The sequence below is a fragment of the Nerophis ophidion genome, linkage group LG18, assembly GCF_033978795.1.
Source record: "Nerophis ophidion isolate RoL-2023_Sa linkage group LG18, RoL_Noph_v1.0, whole genome shotgun sequence".
NCBI classification, from domain to species: domain Eukaryota; kingdom Metazoa; phylum Chordata; class Actinopteri; order Syngnathiformes; family Syngnathidae; genus Nerophis; species Nerophis ophidion.
In genome coordinates, this window is record NC_084628.1 from 9,267,079 (window position 1) to 9,286,116 (window position 19,038).

A 19,038-nucleotide genomic window follows, 5' to 3' on the forward strand; every position below is an offset into this window, starting at 1 on the left:
GTGCCAGGGCATACATACATTTGATATTTAACCCTTAAATCTCTGGTGTCAACATCAACTTCAGATCTACGGTATTCCTCATTTCAAAATGTTTTAGGTTTTTTAATGCAGTTTTTTATTTGTTTGCTTTACGCCCCTTTTTTGTCAAACAAAACTATGTTTTTTTTTATGGCAAACACAAAGATATGCAAAATCTTCCACTAAAAATATTTTTCAAGGTGGAATATTTGGTGACATAATCGGGGTTGAGGTGGGGGGTATTGGATACTGGGGGTAAAGGAGGAGGGGGTATATTGTAGTCCCGGAAGACTGCAAGGGATTTTGGGTATTTGTTCTGTTGTGCTTATGTTGTGTTACGGTTTGATTGATTGATTGATACTTTAATTAGTAGATTGCACAGTACAGTACATATTCCGTACAATTGACCACTAAATGGTAACACCCGAATAAGTTTTTCAACTTGGTGCGGATGTCCTTCCGAAATGTGTTTAATAGATAATCATTTAATAATTGATTTCCCAATAGTTCATTTAAGTACAAAGCATGCATCGAATTTAGTACAACAATCGTTTCACGAAAAAAAGTATAATGACAAATTTTTAAGGCAGGCGGTGGGGTGTACCCCAAATAAAATTCTGCTAAGGGTGCCAGTTTAGCCTCTGCCTCGTTATGCATTTCCCAAAGCCACTGGACTATGATCGTGTTTTTTATCACACGGTCATCAGAAAGGTTAAGAGAACATTGTAAACAAGAAAAAAGATGGCACATATAAAAATTCTGCAAAAAAGCAAACGTCAGGCAATGTGTGGCTGGAAGCCAAGATGCAGGCACATAGTGACTGGTTCCAAAAACTAAGTTTTATTTACAAGTCCAGCAGAGCAGGTGTTGCAAAAGTACAACAAATAAGAGGACACGTCTAATCATGTCAAAAGTGGCCCACACAATAGAAAAAAAATGGAAGCAAAAATGTTTGGAAAAAAAAAAAACAGTCGAAAGGTAACAATAAAAGGTGTGGCAAAAGACAAGGGCAGAGTAGCAACATAAAACCAAGTACATCTAAAAAATGTCCTGGTAAACGACACAGAAAAAACAACCAAAACTTGCACTGGAGCAAAACAGAATCAGAATCAGAAATACTTTATTAATCCCTGAGGGGAAATTAATTTTTTTTAGCACAATCCCATTCAAGATCAGACAAACATTACAGGGAGACAGAACAGGATCGCTGACGGGTCTGCCAACTTCCGGCACCCCTTACAAAAAAGGTGAGATACAGGTAAACAATAGGGAGGTATAGGGGTGAGAAAAAAAAATCTAATAAAAAATTGGTCTAGGCCAAGAGAAAAACATCTCATAGCCATAGCACACATCCCTCTTCCATGTGTGTAAGAAGGAAACATCAAACATCAAAGAACACAAAGGACATTAAAGACATTAAAGATTAAGCAAGATTCCAGAAGTAACATCGATGACCAATGCCGAGAAACGAACAACCATCAATCTCAGCAGCAACGTTCAGGCCTAATCGCCAAATGCACCACGGGTGTGTCTCTTGACTCCACCTCCCTATAAGCCTCAGAGATATGAGATAAAACATAGGAAGGCAGAGCTAAGGTCAACAGAACGAGTGAACAAAAACAACATCAATCAATGTTTACTTATATAGCCCTAAATCACAAGTGTCTCAAAGGGCTGCACAAGCCACAACGACTCGGCTCAGATCCCACATCAGGGCAAGGAAAAACTCAACCCAATGGGATAACAATGAGAAACCTTAGAGTGGACCGCAGATGTGTGGACCCCCTATCTGGGCGACAGGTGCAATGGACGTCGAGTGGATCTAGCATAATATTGTGAGAGTCCAGTCCATAGTGGATCTATGATAGTGAGAGTCCAGACCACAGTGGGGCCAGCAGGAGATTATCTTGAGCGCAGACAGGTCAGCAGGGCAGAGACGTCCCCAACTGATGCACAGATGAGTGGTCCACCCTGCGCAAATGTCACAAAGTATCCCGTATACACCAAACAGCACAGAGACAAGCCTCAAAACTTCTGGAACCAAGGAATTTGGAGTGATGGCATTCTTTCGGCGACTCGACCATGCAGCCCATTTTTCTTCAAGTGCTTCCTTAATGTGCATCTTCAAACAGCCACACCACAAATTTTCGGCTGAAGTTATTTGTGGATTTTTCTTTGCAACTCAAACAATTTTCCTGGCAGTTGTGGCTGAAATCTTTGCTGGTCTACCTGAATCCCTCATTTTCCACTTCTTAATCACCACTGATTGGCATTCTCAATTCCTTGGATATCTTTTTATACCTTTTTCCTGTTTTATGCAGTTCAATTACCTTTTCTTGCAGATCCTTTGACAATTCTTTTGCCTTCCCCATGACTCAGAATCCAGAAAGATCTGTGCAGCACTGGATGAAAGATGCAATAGTCTGTTAGAAGCCCAGAAACTCACTGACCTTCTATACACACACATTAATTAAAAACATACATGTGACAGCTGATGATTGGAACCTTGATTAGCCATTCAAACCTGTTTGTGTCAATTTTTGTGCATGTTATCAGATCAAAGTCACTGGGGTATGAAAACTTTTAATCAGGGTCATTTGGGTACTTTCTTTTGTCATTTTGATTTAAAAAGAGTAAACACAGTTTGCCAATAAATAGCTTCACACAACCATTAAGCATGAGTGGAAGAAAGGTGTGACAGACTCTTGCCGTCGTCGTGCGGGTAACATGGAACATTCAGGAAGGACATTGCTTTGCAGGTTTGACTCTTGTTTATTTTTCAATAACACAAGCTTTTTTTTTTTTTCGGATCGCTTTTCAGCTGATCCTCTCCTGCTCGCTCCTCACTCGCTTTCAGTCGGCCGCGTCTTCGTCGCTGTCTTCGGCTCGCTCTCGGTCGTTTTCGCTCGTCACGTTCTGCTGCTGGTTCTCCTACTCCTTCTGCCATGATCCTTCCTCCTTCTCCCCTTTTATACAGCCAGAGGAGAAATGTTAATTGTGTGCCGGTGCATGATCCACGCACCTGAATTACATTGCGGCGGTGTCGCTCCCTGCACACCCCGCCTCACCGCTCCGCCGCATTCTCTGCCTCCTTGCCACCACCCGTCGGCTCAGTCTCTCCACAAAAGGTTTTTGTGTTATCATTCATATTCTCTGAAGAATGGCCGAGAAATCCTACATTCTCTCAGGGTATGTAATCTTATGAGCGCAACTGTACATATCTAATGTATTCATACATTGTTTATGTAGGATATACACACGTATATATAACCTACTCATATTGTTTCTTGAATTTAAAAATAGCTGACCGTTTTTCTTTGCCCTTCTCTGGGATTATGTTCCCAGTTTTGATCTCGGACGTCTGGTCACTTATAGCATACCATGAATTGATTAACGTAGACCCCGACTTAAACAAGTTGAAAAACGTATTCAGGTGTTACCATTTAGTGGTCAATTGTATGGAATATGTACTGTACAATCTACTAATAAAAGTTTCAATCAATCAAAAAGGTTTCAATATAAGAATATTCTATAACTGTTAAGATGTTAAACCTTGGCGAGAATGAGGACTCAGGTGCAGAAGGGGGACAATTGACACAGGCTTTAAGTTTTCTTTGAAATCTCTTTGAACAGAGTGATTAAAGCAAAGCGGCTATGGAATCTATGATAAAGAAATGGGCAAAACGCAATAAACAGAAAATCACTCCATAGGGAGGAAAAAGGCAATAGCAAAATTACACACAAATCTTCTAACAAAAGAACAACAATCTATGATTAGCTAAAAAAAAAAAAGGTAAATCACTCACGCAGAGGAGACAAGAACTTTTTAACAGAAAGTGCGCTATAAAAAGCTGAGAAAACTACAAACTAAAGCGCTCCAAGAGGAGGGGGAAAAAAAGAAGGCAAAGCACTGAAATTAGACACAAAATTCTAGACCAAAAAACTTTAACAAACAAAATCACTCTTTCTCAGAGGAAACAAAGAAATCAACAAGGCAAGGCAAGGCAAGGCAAGGCAAGGCAAGGCAAGGCAAGGCAAGGCAAGGCAAGGCAAGGCAAGGCAAGGCAAGGCAAGGCAAGGCAAGGCAAGGCAAGGCAAGGCAAGGCAAGGCAAGGCAAGGCAAGGCAAGGCAAGGCAAGGCAAGGCAAGGCAAGGCAAAACTTGGTTCAAGGCTGTGGACAAGGCTGGCGGCACGTAGCGAGACGATATACTCTGACACAAGACAAGAGGAAGACCAGACATTTATACACATGAGGGAGGGTGACACAGGTGGGCACAATCAGGCAATCAGGAGAGACATCAGACCAGTGAAACAGGAGGAAGAGCAAGTGACCTGAAACGAGAGGGAGAGTTAACCTTTCAAAATAAAACAGGAAATGACAAGACAACATGAAACCAAACAAAACCCAGACAATACTTCACCCAGGTGTGACATAAGCAAACTATGAATAATAAAAGACGCCAAAACATGTGTCCATTATCATAGCTACAGATATAAATCAATCAATGAATCAATCAATGTTTATCTATATAGCCCTAAATCACTAGTGTCTCAAAGGGCTGCACAAACCACAAAACAAACCACTACGACATCCTCGGTAGAGCCCACATAAGGGCATGAAAAACTCACACCCAGTGGGACGTCAGTGACAATGATGACTATGAGAAACCTTGGAGAGGACCGCATATGTGGGCAACCCCCCCTAGGCGACCGAAAGCCATGGATGTCGAGCGGGTCTAACATGATACTGTGAAAGTTCAATCCATAGTGGATCCAACACAACCGTGAGAGTCCAGTCCAAAGTGGATTAAACACAGTAGTGAGAGTCACGTCCATAGTGAAGCCAACAGGAAACCATCCCAAGCGGAGGCGGATCAGCAGCGCAGAGATGTCCCCAGTCGATACACAGGCGAGTCCATCCTGGGTCCCGATTCTGGACAGCCAGTACTTCATCCATGGCCAACGGACCGGACCCCCTCCACAAGGGAGAGTGGGACGGAGGAGAAAAGGAAAAGAAACGTCAGATAAACTGGTCTAAAAAGGGGGTCTATTTAAAGGCTTGAGTATTCAAGTGAGTTTTAAGGTGAGACTTAAATGCTTCTACTGATATGATTGATATGGCAAAAAAAACGCGTGAAAATCAGTGGTATTCAGTGAGGTAAGATGAATTAAATGCGCTGACAGTTCATTGCTCCTGCCAAATGAATTGCACTGAGTGGAGCAGATCACCACTCCAAGATGGCGGCCCCGCGTCTCGTCAGCGCCAGTAGGCAGTAGCGCTCCATGCTGCGTCTACTCATAACATGTCTATGGGTGGCGGTATTGCGCGTCAGCTCTGTTATTGATCGTTATGTCGTAGAAGAAGAGCGAAGGCGGAAGCTTTCAGCGCAGCTTTTATTTATTATTTTGACCAATTTAACTAACTGGCATTAACATTTTAAAAAGTGTGATTTTCGAATTATGTATTATTTTTCAATAGTTGCGGCTTCGCTAACATAATTTGGGGAAGAAAAACATTTGCACCGGCCTGTGCAAATCTTCGCTGTTCGCTAAAGTTAGCCTTTAGCTTGTTGCTGCATTTTAGCGATGCGAGGAAGGCTGGTCGAAACACACATTTATAAACACACAGTGGAAAAAAAGCCGTTTTTGATGTGAGTATGCCTTTTACCTGCTTTTTATTGCTTGCATGAAATAACTATCCTGGGATGGAAATGCTGTGGTTGTTTTTTGGGACTCATTGAGGTAGGCTCCAGCGACCCCGAAAGGGACAAGCGGTAGGAAATGGATGGATGTCTTTAGTTCACGACAGGGATGTCTAAAGCGCAGTCCGGGGCCCATTGGGGGCATGCACATCCATCCATCCAACTTCTTCTGCTTATCCAAGGTCGGGTTGCGGGGGCAGCAACCTAAGCAGAGAAGCCCAGACTTCCCTCTCCCCAGCCACTTCGTCCAGCTCTTCCCGGGGGATCCCGAGGCATTCCCAAGCCAGCCGGGAGACATAGTCTTCCCAACGTATCCTGGGTCTTCCCCGTGGCCTCCTACCGGTTGGACGTGCCCTAAACACCTCTCTGGGGAGGCGTTCGGGTGGCATCCTGACCAGATGCCCGAACCACCTCATCTGGTTCCTCTCGATGTGGAGGAGCAGCGGCTTTACTTTGAGTTCCTCCCGGATGGCAGAGCTTCTCACCCTATCTCTAAGGGAGAGCCCCGCCACCCGGCGTAGGAAAATCATTTCGGCCGCTTGTACCCGTGATCTTATCCTTTCGCTCATGACCCAAAGCTCATGACCATAGGTGAGGATGGGAACATAGATAGACCGCTAAAGTGAGAGCTTTGCCTTCCGGCTCAGTTCCTTCTTCACCACAACGGATCAAAACAACGTCCGCATTACTGAAGACGCCTGCACATAATGTTTGTTAACCTACTGCCCATTCATCCATCCATCCATTTTCAACCGCTTATTCCCTTTTGGGGCCGCGGGGGGCGCTGGCGCCTATCTTAGCTACAATCGGGCGGAAGGCGGTGTACACCCTGGACAAGTCGCCACCTCATCACAGGGCCAACACAGATAGACAGACAACATTCACACTCACATTCACACACTAGGGCCAATTTAGTGTTGCCAATCAACCTATCCCCAGGTGCATGTCTTTTTTCACGGGGAGAACATGCAAACTCCACACACAGAGATCCCGAGCCTGGATTTGAACCCAAGACTGCAGGAACTTTCTATTGTGAGGCAGACACACTAACCCCTCTGCCACCGTGAAGCCTACTGCCCATTCAATTACAAAAAAAAAGAGGAACAAAATGGTTACAAATGTATTTGAAGAAAATAGGTGGAAGGTTGATGCCAATACCAGAAAGAAAACGTTTTACTTACTATTAAGTATGCATTATTTTTAGCTAGCACATTGGATTTTTATTTTTTTTCTATTGAACAACAAATATACATTTATAATTCACACAAAAGTCAAGGAGCTTTCAACATCAAGGAAAGAAAACAAAAGCAAATACAGAGAGTAAGAATACTAAAAATATTTTCATTAAAAAAAAAAAAGACAGCACAGTGGAGTAGGGGTTAGTGCGTCTGCCTCACAATACGAAGGTCCTGGGTTCGATCCTGCGCACGGGATCTGTCTGTCTGGAGTTTGCATGTTCTACCTTTGACTGCATGGGTTCCCATCTCCAAAGACATGCAGCTGGGGATAGGTTGATTGCCAACACTAGTGTGTGAATGTTGTCTATTTGTGTTGGCCCGGTGATTAGGTGGTGACTTGTCCAGGGTGTACCCCGCCTACCGCCCGAACGCAGCTGAGATAGGCTCCAGCGACCCCAAAAGGGATAAGCGGTAGAAAATGGATGGGGGGGGGAAAAGACAAAAAGAGCTTCCTAAATCATTTTAAATGTGTTTAAAAAGGATATCAAGTTAAGGGTTTTTGTTCTCTTAATCATTCTCCAAGATTTGATTTGATAATTGGAACCCATTAAGCCAATTAGAAAATGTAGGCCTTACTTTCATAAATTGATTTCTATGTAGAAAATATTTTGCTTGGAGCATAATATTGTTGACAAACATTTCTATGTTACGGTCAATCAATCAATCAATCAAAGTTTACTTATATAGCCCTAAATCACGAGTGTCTCAAATGGCTGCACTAGCCACAACGACATTCTCGGCTCAGATCCCACATCAGGGCAAGAAAACACTCAACCCAATGGGGTGACAATGAGAAACCTTGGAGGGGAATACAGGTGCAATGGACGTCGAGTGGATATAGCATAATATTGTCAGAGTCCAGTCCATAGTGGATCTAACATAATAGTGTTAGAGTCCAGTCCATAGTGGATCTAACATAATAGTGTGAGAGTCCAGTCCATAGTGGATCTAACATAATAGTGTGAGAGTCCAGTCCATAGTGGATCTATCACAATAGTGTTAGAGTCATAGTGGGGCCAGCAGTAGATCATCTTGAGTGGAGACAGGCCAGCAGCGCAGACACGTCCCCAACTGATGCACAGATGTCCACCCAGGTTCCCGACTTTGGACAGCTAGCGCATCATCTGTGGTGACCGAATCTGTGCCCCCCCCTCTCCATGAAGGGGGGGGGGGGGGGGGATAGGAGATGGCAGAACAACTGGTCTAAAAGGGGGGTCTATTTAAAGGCTAGAGTATACAGATGAGTTTTAAGATGGGACTTAAATGCTTCACGTTTAGGAAAATATCAAATTTGAGCTCTTCTATAGTGAATGGGGACATCGCCACACCCTTGTTTCTCTTCCAATCTCAGCTAGCACGTTGGATTGTGTTTTAGTCTGTTTACTAACTAAAAAATATCAAAATGGCCCCTGACATTATTTGGCAGTATGCAGCCCTGTGTGGAAAACGTTTGAAGTTAACCTGACCAGCTCTTGTAGAGAATAAAACAATCATCTATAAACATTTCTCTTTCGATCAGCTTTTCATTGTTGATTAAACCTACTTCAGTTGATTAGATAGTACTTTATTTATTCCGTCAGGAGAGTTCCTTCAGGAAAATAAAAATTACAGGGAGACAGAACAGGATCGCTGACGGGTCTGCCGGCTTCAAGCGCCCCTTACAAAAAAGATGAGATACAGGTAAACAAGGGTGGGGGAATGGGAGAAAAAAATAGAAGATAAAAATAAAATAATAAAATCGGTCTTAGCCTGGGCCCTGGAGAGGGGGTGCAGACTGAGGCCAAGGGAAAAAAACACCTCATAGCCATAGTACACATCCCTCTTACATGTTTGTAAGAGGGAAACATCAAATATCAAAGAACACAGAGGACATTAAAGAAGCAGATACAACCAGACACTTCTACACACAGCTATGAATAAAAAGTAAAAGAAACATATCCACTGTGGTGACCTCTGCGGTGTTCCACGCCATTGTCTGCTGGGGTGGAGGGAGCATGGCCATAGACAGGAGCAGACCCAACAAAGCAACCAAGAGAGCCGATTCCACTCTCGGCCAGTGTCCAGTCCGCATGGATAAGCGAGGATACGTCCAAGGTGACTGAGGTGTCCAACACCTGCTCACCCAGCCAAGACAACGCGAAGACTCTCCGTCCCAGCGCTCAGTGCTAGCTCCGCAGCCCTGTCCCCTCATCCGCATCTCCTCCAGTCCCTCCAAACCGACTCCAGTGTGGCAGAGACCCAGCAGCTGGTCTCCATGGCCAAAAGGCTCCCGGGAGGCAGATCCAGAAGTCCACAAAAAAAGCACCACAAAGGTCACGAAAGTGCCACCCCTTGTCACACAGTCCCAAAGGGTCCCGGACCAAAAGGCAAGAAAATATAATAACACATGAAAACAAGAGGGAAACACAAAAGAATGACACAAGAGCACAGAGCTCCTGCCTACAGCAGCCACTACAGCAGCGCCATCTTGGATAAAGCCTTAAAGGCCTACTGAAATGAGACTTTCTTATTTAAAGGGGGATAGCAGGTCCATTCTATGTGTCATACTTGATCATTTTGTGATATTGCCATATTTTTGCTGAAAGGATTTAGTAGAGAACATCGACGATAAAGTTCGCAACTTTTGGTCGCTAATAAAAAAGCCTTGCCTGTACCGGAAGTAGCAGACAATATGCGTGTGACGTTACGGGTTGCAGAGCTCCTCACATCCTCACATTGTTTACAATCATAGACACCAGCGGCTAGAGCGATTCGGACCGAGAAAGCGACAATTTCCCCATTAATTTGAGCGAGGATGAAAGATTCGTGGATGAGGATAGTGAGAGTGAAGGTCTAGAAGGAAAAAAAAGACGAGGGTAGGAGCGATTCAGATGTTACTAGACACATTTACTAGGATAATTCTGGAAAATCCCTTATCTGCTTATTGTGTTACTAGTGTTTTAGTGAAATTATATAGTCATACCTTAAAGTCGGAGGGGTGTGGTGACCGCCAGTGTCTCTGAGGGAAGCCATGGAGGAGCCAAGAAAGTCGCAGCTGCCTCTTTGACAGCTGCAGAAGGAACGACACAAGCTCCGCTCATGTTTACGGTGAGAGCCGACTTATTACCACAATTTTTTCACCGAAACCTGCCGGTGGACAAGTGGTAGAGAACCATGTTCACTTGACCGCTCTGTTCCATATTAAAGCTTCACAACAAACAAAGAAACACCGGCTGTGTTTGTGTTCCTAAAGGCAGCTGCAATACACCGCTTTCCACCAACATCTTTCTTATTTGTAGTCTCCATTATTAATTGAACAAATTGCAAAAGATTCAGCAACACAGATGTCCAGAATTCTGTGTAATTATGCGATTAAAGCAGACTACTTTTAGCCGTGTTCGGTGCTGGGAGAACATGTCCGCGTCATACGCGTCATCAATCCGCAACGTTTTCAACAGGATAACTCGCGGCAAATTTAAAATTGCAATTTAGTAAACTAAACCGTCCGTATTGGCATGTTTTGCAATGTTAATATTTCATCATTGATATATAAACTATCAGACTGCAGTAGTGGGTTTCAGTAGGCCTTTAAGTTCAGGCATGTTCAAAAACAAAAAGAACTTAAAGTGTTTGTTTTCTTTTTGTAAGTGTATACCAGACGGTAGACTTTTATCTTTATTTTTTGTTCACAGGGTCATCCCAGTCCCCAATGGAGTCACTCAACACCTTTGAATCTGAGATGGAAGCTGATGGACAGGGAAACTATTCTCTATTTCCAGCTCTCGACATTGCTGGTCTGTCTGGGACTGCTGATAGCCTGGAGAGGTTGTCATTGCTTGTTGATATATACACTCACGGGCCACACTATTAGCTGCATAAAAGGAATGACAGATTAGTCTGGAGAAAATGCATCTTGTTAAATCAGTGCTTCTCTTCCAATGTCTTTAAAGGGGAACTAATATGCAAAACCAACTTTCTGTACCTAATGGTACCAGTTTTTTTTTGTGTCTTTATGTGGGTTCTTCCGAGGATGTCATAGTCGTAATGGTTTGTGCAGTCCTTTGAGACATTTGTGATTTAGGGCTATATAAATAAACATTGATTGATTGATCTTTGGGATTTGCGTAAGTACCTAAAACTTTAAATCAAATAATTGAGACATGGCAGATATATATATATATATATATATATATATATATATATATATTTATAAGACAATTTTGCCTGCCTTCATACTTCCTCAGAACAAGCAATTTGGAATTAGCACAACTTGTGACGTTTTTTGGAATTTGCACAACCTGTGATGTTTTTTTGTGAATTTACCTAAATTGCTTTGCGCAAGTCCGCCATTGTAGTCGATAAGTGCCATCTTTTTCCTCTATCCTCTTGTTGTGGGGCAGACTGGCTCGTTCGTACATGAACATGCATCCACAGCTTTTGCTATTTCTCTTACAAACTAGTGAATTGTTAGAACTTACAATGAATATAAAAACTCTACACACCCCTGTTCAAAACCCAAGTTTTTGTCATTGAAAAATTACATCAAGATAAAATAATTTCACAACTTTTTCCACCTTTCATGTTCCATGTAACCTGTACAACAAACAAAAATCTTTTAGGGAGGTGACTTAAAAATAAACAACTAAGATAACGTGGTTGCATAAGTGTGCACACCCAATGTGGCTGTGTTCAGATTTAACCAATTATATTCAAACTCATGTTAAACCATAGTCAGTACACATCTGTCACTAATTAAATCAGCACTGAGTAACTTTTCAACCTTTATAAAATATTTTTTCATAACTTTTGGGATGATAAATTGTAGGGGTGTAACGGTACACAACAATTTCGGTTCGGTACATACATCGGTTCAGAGGTCACAGTTCGGTTCATTTTCGGTACAGTAAGAAAACAACAAAATATAAATTTTTTGGTTGTTTATTTACCAAATTTGCAAAATCTTCCACCAAAAATATTTTTGTCAGTGGAATATTTCATGTGAATTAATGAGAACCTTGGATAGGTCAGTAATTCATAATAACATTAATTTTGATTCAATATTTTGTTTTGAGCAATGACAGTTTGAAAGAAAAAAAAACAGCTTTGTTTTATTAGTCAACGTTGCAGCTTTTTCTAAATTACATTTAGCCTTTAAGCTTTTTATTTCACTTTTGTTATGTTTTTGTTTATTTTAATAGTATTATTAGAATGTGCCGTGGGCCTTTTAAAACATTAACTGTGGGCCGCAAATGGCTTCCGGGGCACACTTTTGACACCCCTGCTATAGATAATAAAAAATAACATCTGATAAATCTATGGATAAAAAGCAGAGCATGGCAACGCATGCGCGTTTATCATAACTCTCTCGCTCTCTCTGTCTCTGCCCCTCCCTCACGAATGTTGCTGCGTGCAAAATCTGTTTTGTTTTTAACCCCTTCTTAACTCTGAATGTACATTGAAAATACACGCAACCCTAACTCAAAATGCCGGACATTTGAGGCATTTAAGAAACTCCACCCGGACAGCCCCGCAAAAGAGGACATATCCGGTGAAAAGAGGACGTATGGTCAGTCTTTCGTAGCCCGGTCGTTGCTAGCATGCCGTGTGTTGTGCCTCGATTTGCATTGTTTACACAACGTTCGGTACGCTACTTAATATGTCCGTGTGGAAACTCGTTAGGTACACTTCCGAACCGAACCGAAACCCCTGTACCGAAACGGTTCAATACAAATACACGTACCGTTAGACCCCTAATAAATCGACTTACAACTAGTTGAATAACACATCTATCATGGCCTGAGGGGGTCTGCATCGCTCTTACAGGCACTGAGCAACTTTGAGGAGGGTGGCAGGAACCCTGACAAACAAAAAACTACAAGTATGCTGACTCGCTTTACGGCATATGTCACTCCCCTTTTCTCCCAGTCGTGAGTAAGATGGAAGTCGATGCGAACGCCTACGTGCAATCGTTTCATTTGTACTGGTGAGTCAGAATTTATACTGGAACGCGCCTTGTGGTCGGATTTCCGACTCGGAAAGTTGTAGCATGTTTTCTCACCATAACGGCTGCTCTGGATGTAAACAATGATGTCTATTCCTATAATATCAGTTTTTAACACTTGTGATTAGTTTTAGTTTTTGCAGTAAATCAGCCATAAACAATGTATTGTATGTTTTCTTTATGGTTTAAGTCTCTGTAGTGTAAACTACATTTATTTCATGTGGTATATACGCTGTACGTCACTAGCAGTAGCGTTTGTATCGTCTTCATCCACCGTGTATGAAAGTTTCATAAAGAGTGCGTATTTTCCTATGAGTTGTTTATAGTCAGACGACGTAACCGCAAAAATAGTTTTTGTGGATGTGGCCAACTTGATTTCCGACATCGTATCTGTAACAGCATAACGCTTTCTGCTGTGACGCCATTCCCAGCTCTGACTCCCCAGGTTAATGGAATTAAAAATTAAATGCTATCATGGTAGAATAATTTTGCCTGACTAAACACAAATAAGAAAAAGGAACCTACCAAAAGGACAGTCATGATTCAACATTGCCCTAGCTTTCACTCACTGGCGTGAGCTCACAGACAAGCAGAGAATATCGCCCCAATGCTGCCTTAGATCTGTTACTGCTCAACTAGTACCGTATTTTTTGGAATATTAAGTTGCTGCCAAAAATGCATAATGAAGAAAAAAAACATATATAAGTCGCACTAGAGTATAAGTCGCATTTTTTTGGGACATTTATTTGTTAAAATTAACACCAAGAATAGACCTCTGAAAGGCAACAACAGGCTGAATAAGTGTACGTTATATGACGCATAAATAACCAACTTAGAAGGTGCCTGGTATGTTAACGTAACATATTATGGTAAGAGTCATTCAAATAACTATAACATATAAAACATGCTATACGTTTACCAAACAATCTGTCACCCCTAATCGATAAATCTGATGAAATCTTATACGTCTAGTCTCTTACGTGAATGAGCGAAATAATATTATTTGATATTTTACTGTAATGTGTTAATAATTTCACACATAAGTCGCTCCTGAGTATAAGTCGCACCCCGGCCAAACTATGAAAAAAACTGCGACTTATAGTCCGAAAAATATGGTAAGTGATTTTCGATGTTCAAATCAAAATGATAATGTCAATGTTATCTATTGGAAATTTGCGCAACAGCAATAATAAGAATACATTTTATTTGTATTGCACCTTACATTTGAATAAAAAAATCTCCCTAAATAGCCACCAGCTTGAGAATTCCACACTGAGTCAAAAAGCCATGCAACAAACTCAAAAGTATTGTATAAAGAAAAAACAATCCAATGACTGCAAACCGCAAAATAAAGTTCGTGTCAAATAGGTCGGTTCCTCTTGGAAAGATGAGTCATACTGAATCACCGTGTTATTATCATTTGTATATACGTGACAGTAGTTTCTGACTATGCGGTAGTCCTCATGGGAAAAATGGTCTTCCTTCAAGCAAAACACTACCGCTTTGGTCCACTGCCGCCACCACCAAAACTGAAAGTTCTTAAGTGGGGCTTTAGAGTGCTTCTGATCAACTACAAATAAAGTACAGCTGTTCTAGTAGGCTTTTCGTGACAGTTTTGTAGCCAACCAGAATGCAGCTGGGATAGGCTCCAGCCCCCCCCCGCAACCCTGAGAGGGACAAACGATAGAATGTGAATAAATGGACCTTCCAGCGCAAGCCATGATCCACAGAGAGCTTCCAAAGCCTCAGCGGTATCCATCCATCCATCCATTTTCTACCGCTTATTCCCTTTCGGGGTCGCGGGGGGCGCTGGCGCCTATCTCAGCTACAATCGGGCGGAAGGCAGGGTACACCCTGGACAAGTCGCCACCTCAGCGGTATCTAATTTTTCAAATATTTCGATTAGGTGAAGGCTTCAAAAGAATTTCTAAAAAATTAAATATACCATGGAACACAGTGAACACTGTCGTCATGAAGTGGCGAAAATATGGCACAACTGTGACATTGCTAAGAACAAAACAACCGTCCAAAATTGATAAGACGGGAAGAAAACCTTTCAGAGATGCTGCCAAGAGGAGCTGGAGGAATTGATGGCAAGTACTGGCTGTGTTGTACATGTGACAACCATCACCCGCCTTACAAAGAAGAACATCAAAGCTCGGCTTAATTTAGCTTAAAAGACATCTGAAATGTGACAAAATGTGTGGCGGACTCATGAAACCAAGGTTGAACTCTTAAGACATAGTTGAGGAGGTATATTTGTCGCAAAAACAACACTGTGTGGTGAAGCATGGTCTGTTTTTTTCTTCAGCTGGAACTGGGGCCTTAGTCATGGTGGAGGGACTTATGAACAGTTCCAAATACCAGTCGGTGTTGGCACCGACTGGGATCACACTCCTCAGCCTTCCCGGTAAGGTTTATTCAGGTGTACTGGAGAGGAGGCTACGCAGGATAGTCGAACCTCGGATTCAGGAGGAACAGTGTGGTTTTCGTCCTGGTCGTGGAACTGTGGACCAGCTCTATACTCTCGGCAGGATTCTTGAGGGTGCATGGGAGTTTGCCCAACCAGTCTACATGTGCTTCGTGGACTTGGAGAAGGCATTTGACCGTGTCCCTCGCGAAGTCCTGTGGGGAGTGCTCAGAGAGTATGGGGTATTGGACTGTCTTATTGTGGCGGTCCAATCCCTGTACGATCAGTGCCAGAGCTTGGTCCGCATTGCCGGCAGTAAGTCGAACACATTTCCAGTGAGGGTTGGACTCCGCCAAGGCTGCCCTTTGTCACCGATTCTGTTCATAACTTTTATGGACAGAATTTCTAGGCGCAGTCAATGCGTTGAGGGGTTCCGGTTTGGTGGCCGCGGGATTAGGTCTCTGCTTTTTGCAGATGATGTGGTCCTGATGGCTTCATCTGACCGGGATCTTCAGCTCTCACTGGATCGGTTCGCAGCCGAGTGTGAAGCGACCGGAATGAGAATCAGCACGTCCAAGTCCGAGTCCATGGTTCTCGCCCGGAAAAGGGTGGAATGCCATCTCCGGGTTGAGGAGGAGACCCTGCCCCAAGTGGAGGAGTTCAAGTACCTAGGAGTCTTGTTCACGAGTGGGGGAAGAGTGGATCGTGAGATCGACAGGCGGATCGGTGCGGCGTCTTCAGTAATGCGGACGTTGTACCGATCCGTTGTGGTGAAGAAGGAGCTGAGCCGGAAGGCAAAGCTCTCAATTTACCGGTCGATCTACGTTCCCATCCTCACCTATGGTCATGAGCTTTGGGTCATGACCGAAAGGATAAGATCACGGGTACAAGCGGCCGAAATGAGTTTCCTCCGCCGTGTGGCGGGGCTCTCCCTTAGAGATAGGGTGAGAAGCGCTGCCATCCGGGAGGAACTCAAAGTAGAGCCGCTGCTCCTTCACATCGAGAGGAGCCAGATGAGGTGGTTCGGGCATCTGGTCAGGATGCCACCCGAACGCCTCCCTAGGGAGGTGTTTAGGGCACGTCCAACCGGTAGGAGGCCACGGGGAAGACCAAGGACACGTTGGGAAGACTATGTTTCCCGGCTGGCCTGGGAACGCCTCGGGATCCCCCGGGAAGAGCTAGACGAAGTGGCTGGGGAGAGGGAAGTCTGGGTTTCCCTGCTTAGGCTGTTGCCCCCGCGACCCGACCTCGGATAAGCGGAAGAAGATGGATGGATGGATGGATGTTGGCACAAACCCTTCGGCCTTTTGTTAGAAAGCTGAAGATGAAGAGGAACTTTATCTTTCAACACAACAATGACCCAAAGCACGCATCTAATCAACAAAAGAATGGCTTCACCGGAATAAGCTTAAGGAATGGCCCAGCCAGAGTCCAGACCTGAATCAAATCGAATATCTTTGGGGTGATCTGAAGAGGGTTGTGCACAGAAGATGCCCCTGCAATCTGTCAGATGTAGAGCGGTTTTGCAAAGAAGTGTGGGCGAATATTGCCAAATCAATGTGTGCCACGCTGATGTCTAGCCCAAAAAGACTGAGTGCTTTAATAAAAGCCAAAGTACTGTAGTAAAGTATTAATTTAAGGGTGTCCATATTTATGCAACCAGGTTATTTTAAGTTTTTTATTTTATATTTTTCCCCCTTTAAAGGTTTCTGTTTTTCGATTGCATTGTACAGATTATAGGTCACATTAAGGGTGGAAAAAGTTGTAAAATTTTCGTCTTTTTCACATCACGAAAACCTGGCAATTGAACAAGGGTGTGTATCTGTCAGTAGACCCGCTATGTAAGCGCTAAAACTACAACATGGATGACGAGGAAAAGATACCTTGGAAGTGGAGGCACGTAAATACCTACAAAACGACGCAAAGCGGTCTGTAAAACAATCTGTGCAACGTTTTGACAAAGAACCACCATTACATCTCATGTAGACCACAAGAAAGTGTTTTAGATGTAGAAAAAAAAATCATGACCCCTATAAGGCCTTGTAATGAATACAGCTAGTCTTGAATCTCAATAGATTATGCGTTTGTTTCGATTGTAGAGTCAATATGCAACAAATATTTCTGTAGATGACGCATCACTTCTTATTTCCAGTGAAGCTTCCGGTGAAATTGCAGAGAAGCCAAACCTTACCTGGCTTGATGCTGCTCAGGTATGTGGTTTTACAATTTAGAATAGGTCTCCTCGTTTTGTTTTTTTTTGAACAAAACTAGTCTTTTTTTTCTCATTTAGATTGTTTTGGAAGAAGCGGGACATCCTTTGCACATCAAGGAGATCAAGCAGAGAATCATTGACAGGGGACTTGTTCAATCCAAGTACAGTAATTTGCCATTTTCTTCTTCTGCAGGATTGTGTTTTAGTAAAGTGGAAAAAAAACTACATGTCATTAGCTGAATATAATTGTTTTAAAGAATTTAATATTTATTGCCTTTCTCCTGTCTAGTGCAAAGTCCAGTCTGGAAGCCGTCATGTATCGTGAGGTAAGGACAAGCACCACCTGTTCCTTTCTGCTTTTGTTGCACATTTTTAGTTGTTTCCATCCTTGTCGTTTCACATCACCATTACCACTTGATGTGGGGAGGATCTATGAACTCTGTAGTGAGATGCACAGCAAGCAACTGTGATCTAAATTAAGCCCGAATTGCGGCTGCGTCCGAGCCTCAGACTCACGCTATGTTTCAGACTCAAAAAGGCAGCAGGAGATTCAAGAGGATTGAGAACAGAAATGGAGTCTTTGCATTGCTGGTGAGTTAAACAGGATAGTAATACACTGGGCTTAAATATTAGAAAGTTATTTGTTTGGATGCTGAAGATTAGTAAATTTTTTTAAATAAAGGGTGGACTTGTATCACTTCTCATGCCATGCCCGTCATGTTTGTGTCATCACTTTTTATTTAAGTGTTCCCATTTTAGGTGTTTTCATCCATTCTCTAGTAGTATTTTCTGGTATTTATTCCCTTCTTATTTTTGCAGTCCAATGACGAGCATCAGCAGGCACTCCATGCCTTTTCAGCCAAGGCCTTCCTTGGCCCCACGCAGCAGAACCCCGCTTCAGGACAAAGCGGCGGTTCCGCCACCGCCAACCCCTTCCCAGCCTCTGAGAACAAGGTCAAGATGAAGAGAGGAGCGCGGAAAAAGCTGAACGAAAAGTACCGGCTGAAGTATCTTCGTCTGCGCAAGGCAGCGCGTGCCATGATATTTGTAAGCCAACTCATTTTCAAGTCAACTTATTTTACCCTCCTAAATACCTTGGAACCTATTATTTGTTTGTACTAGTAGACTAGTTTCCACAAGGAAATTTTAATAATATCACCATGTTAAACCCTGTATTGACTCTATTTTAACAATATTCCGTGTACAATCACCTGATTATCAAAAAAGACTAAAACATGAGTTTAGAAACCACTAAAAACTTAAAACACCCCAAGTTAAGTTTATTAACTGAATTTGTAACATTTGAAAACAACTATTGATTAGTGTGAGCACTGCTGCCACCTATCTAGTAGTTTGTTTGGTTCAAGCATGAATAAAAACACGAATACTGCATCCCCCTATTCGAAAAGTACTGCTTTAAGTTGTTGTTACAAACACTAGAAAAAGGTCAACTCCTGTCAATATCAAGATGTGAAAC

At 42.8% G+C, this 19,038-nt stretch overlaps 1 protein-coding gene across 1 annotated transcript in view; it reads left to right on the forward strand.

The window, feature by feature from the left end:
• LOC133537415 (uncharacterized) overlaps window positions 1–19,038 on the forward strand; it is an 89,955-nt gene that overhangs the window by 60,495 nt on the left and 10,422 nt on the right. The window contains exons 23-27 of the mRNA XM_061878422.1: window positions 10,631–10,763; window positions 17,502–17,559; window positions 17,640–17,722; window positions 17,851–17,887; window positions 18,381–18,608. Of these exons, the coding sequence (XP_061734406.1) occupies window positions 10,631–10,763; window positions 17,502–17,559; window positions 17,640–17,722; window positions 17,851–17,887; window positions 18,381–18,608 (539 nt within the window). The remainder of the gene's footprint in view (window positions 1–10,630; window positions 10,764–17,501; window positions 17,560–17,639; window positions 17,723–17,850; window positions 17,888–18,380; window positions 18,609–19,038) is intronic.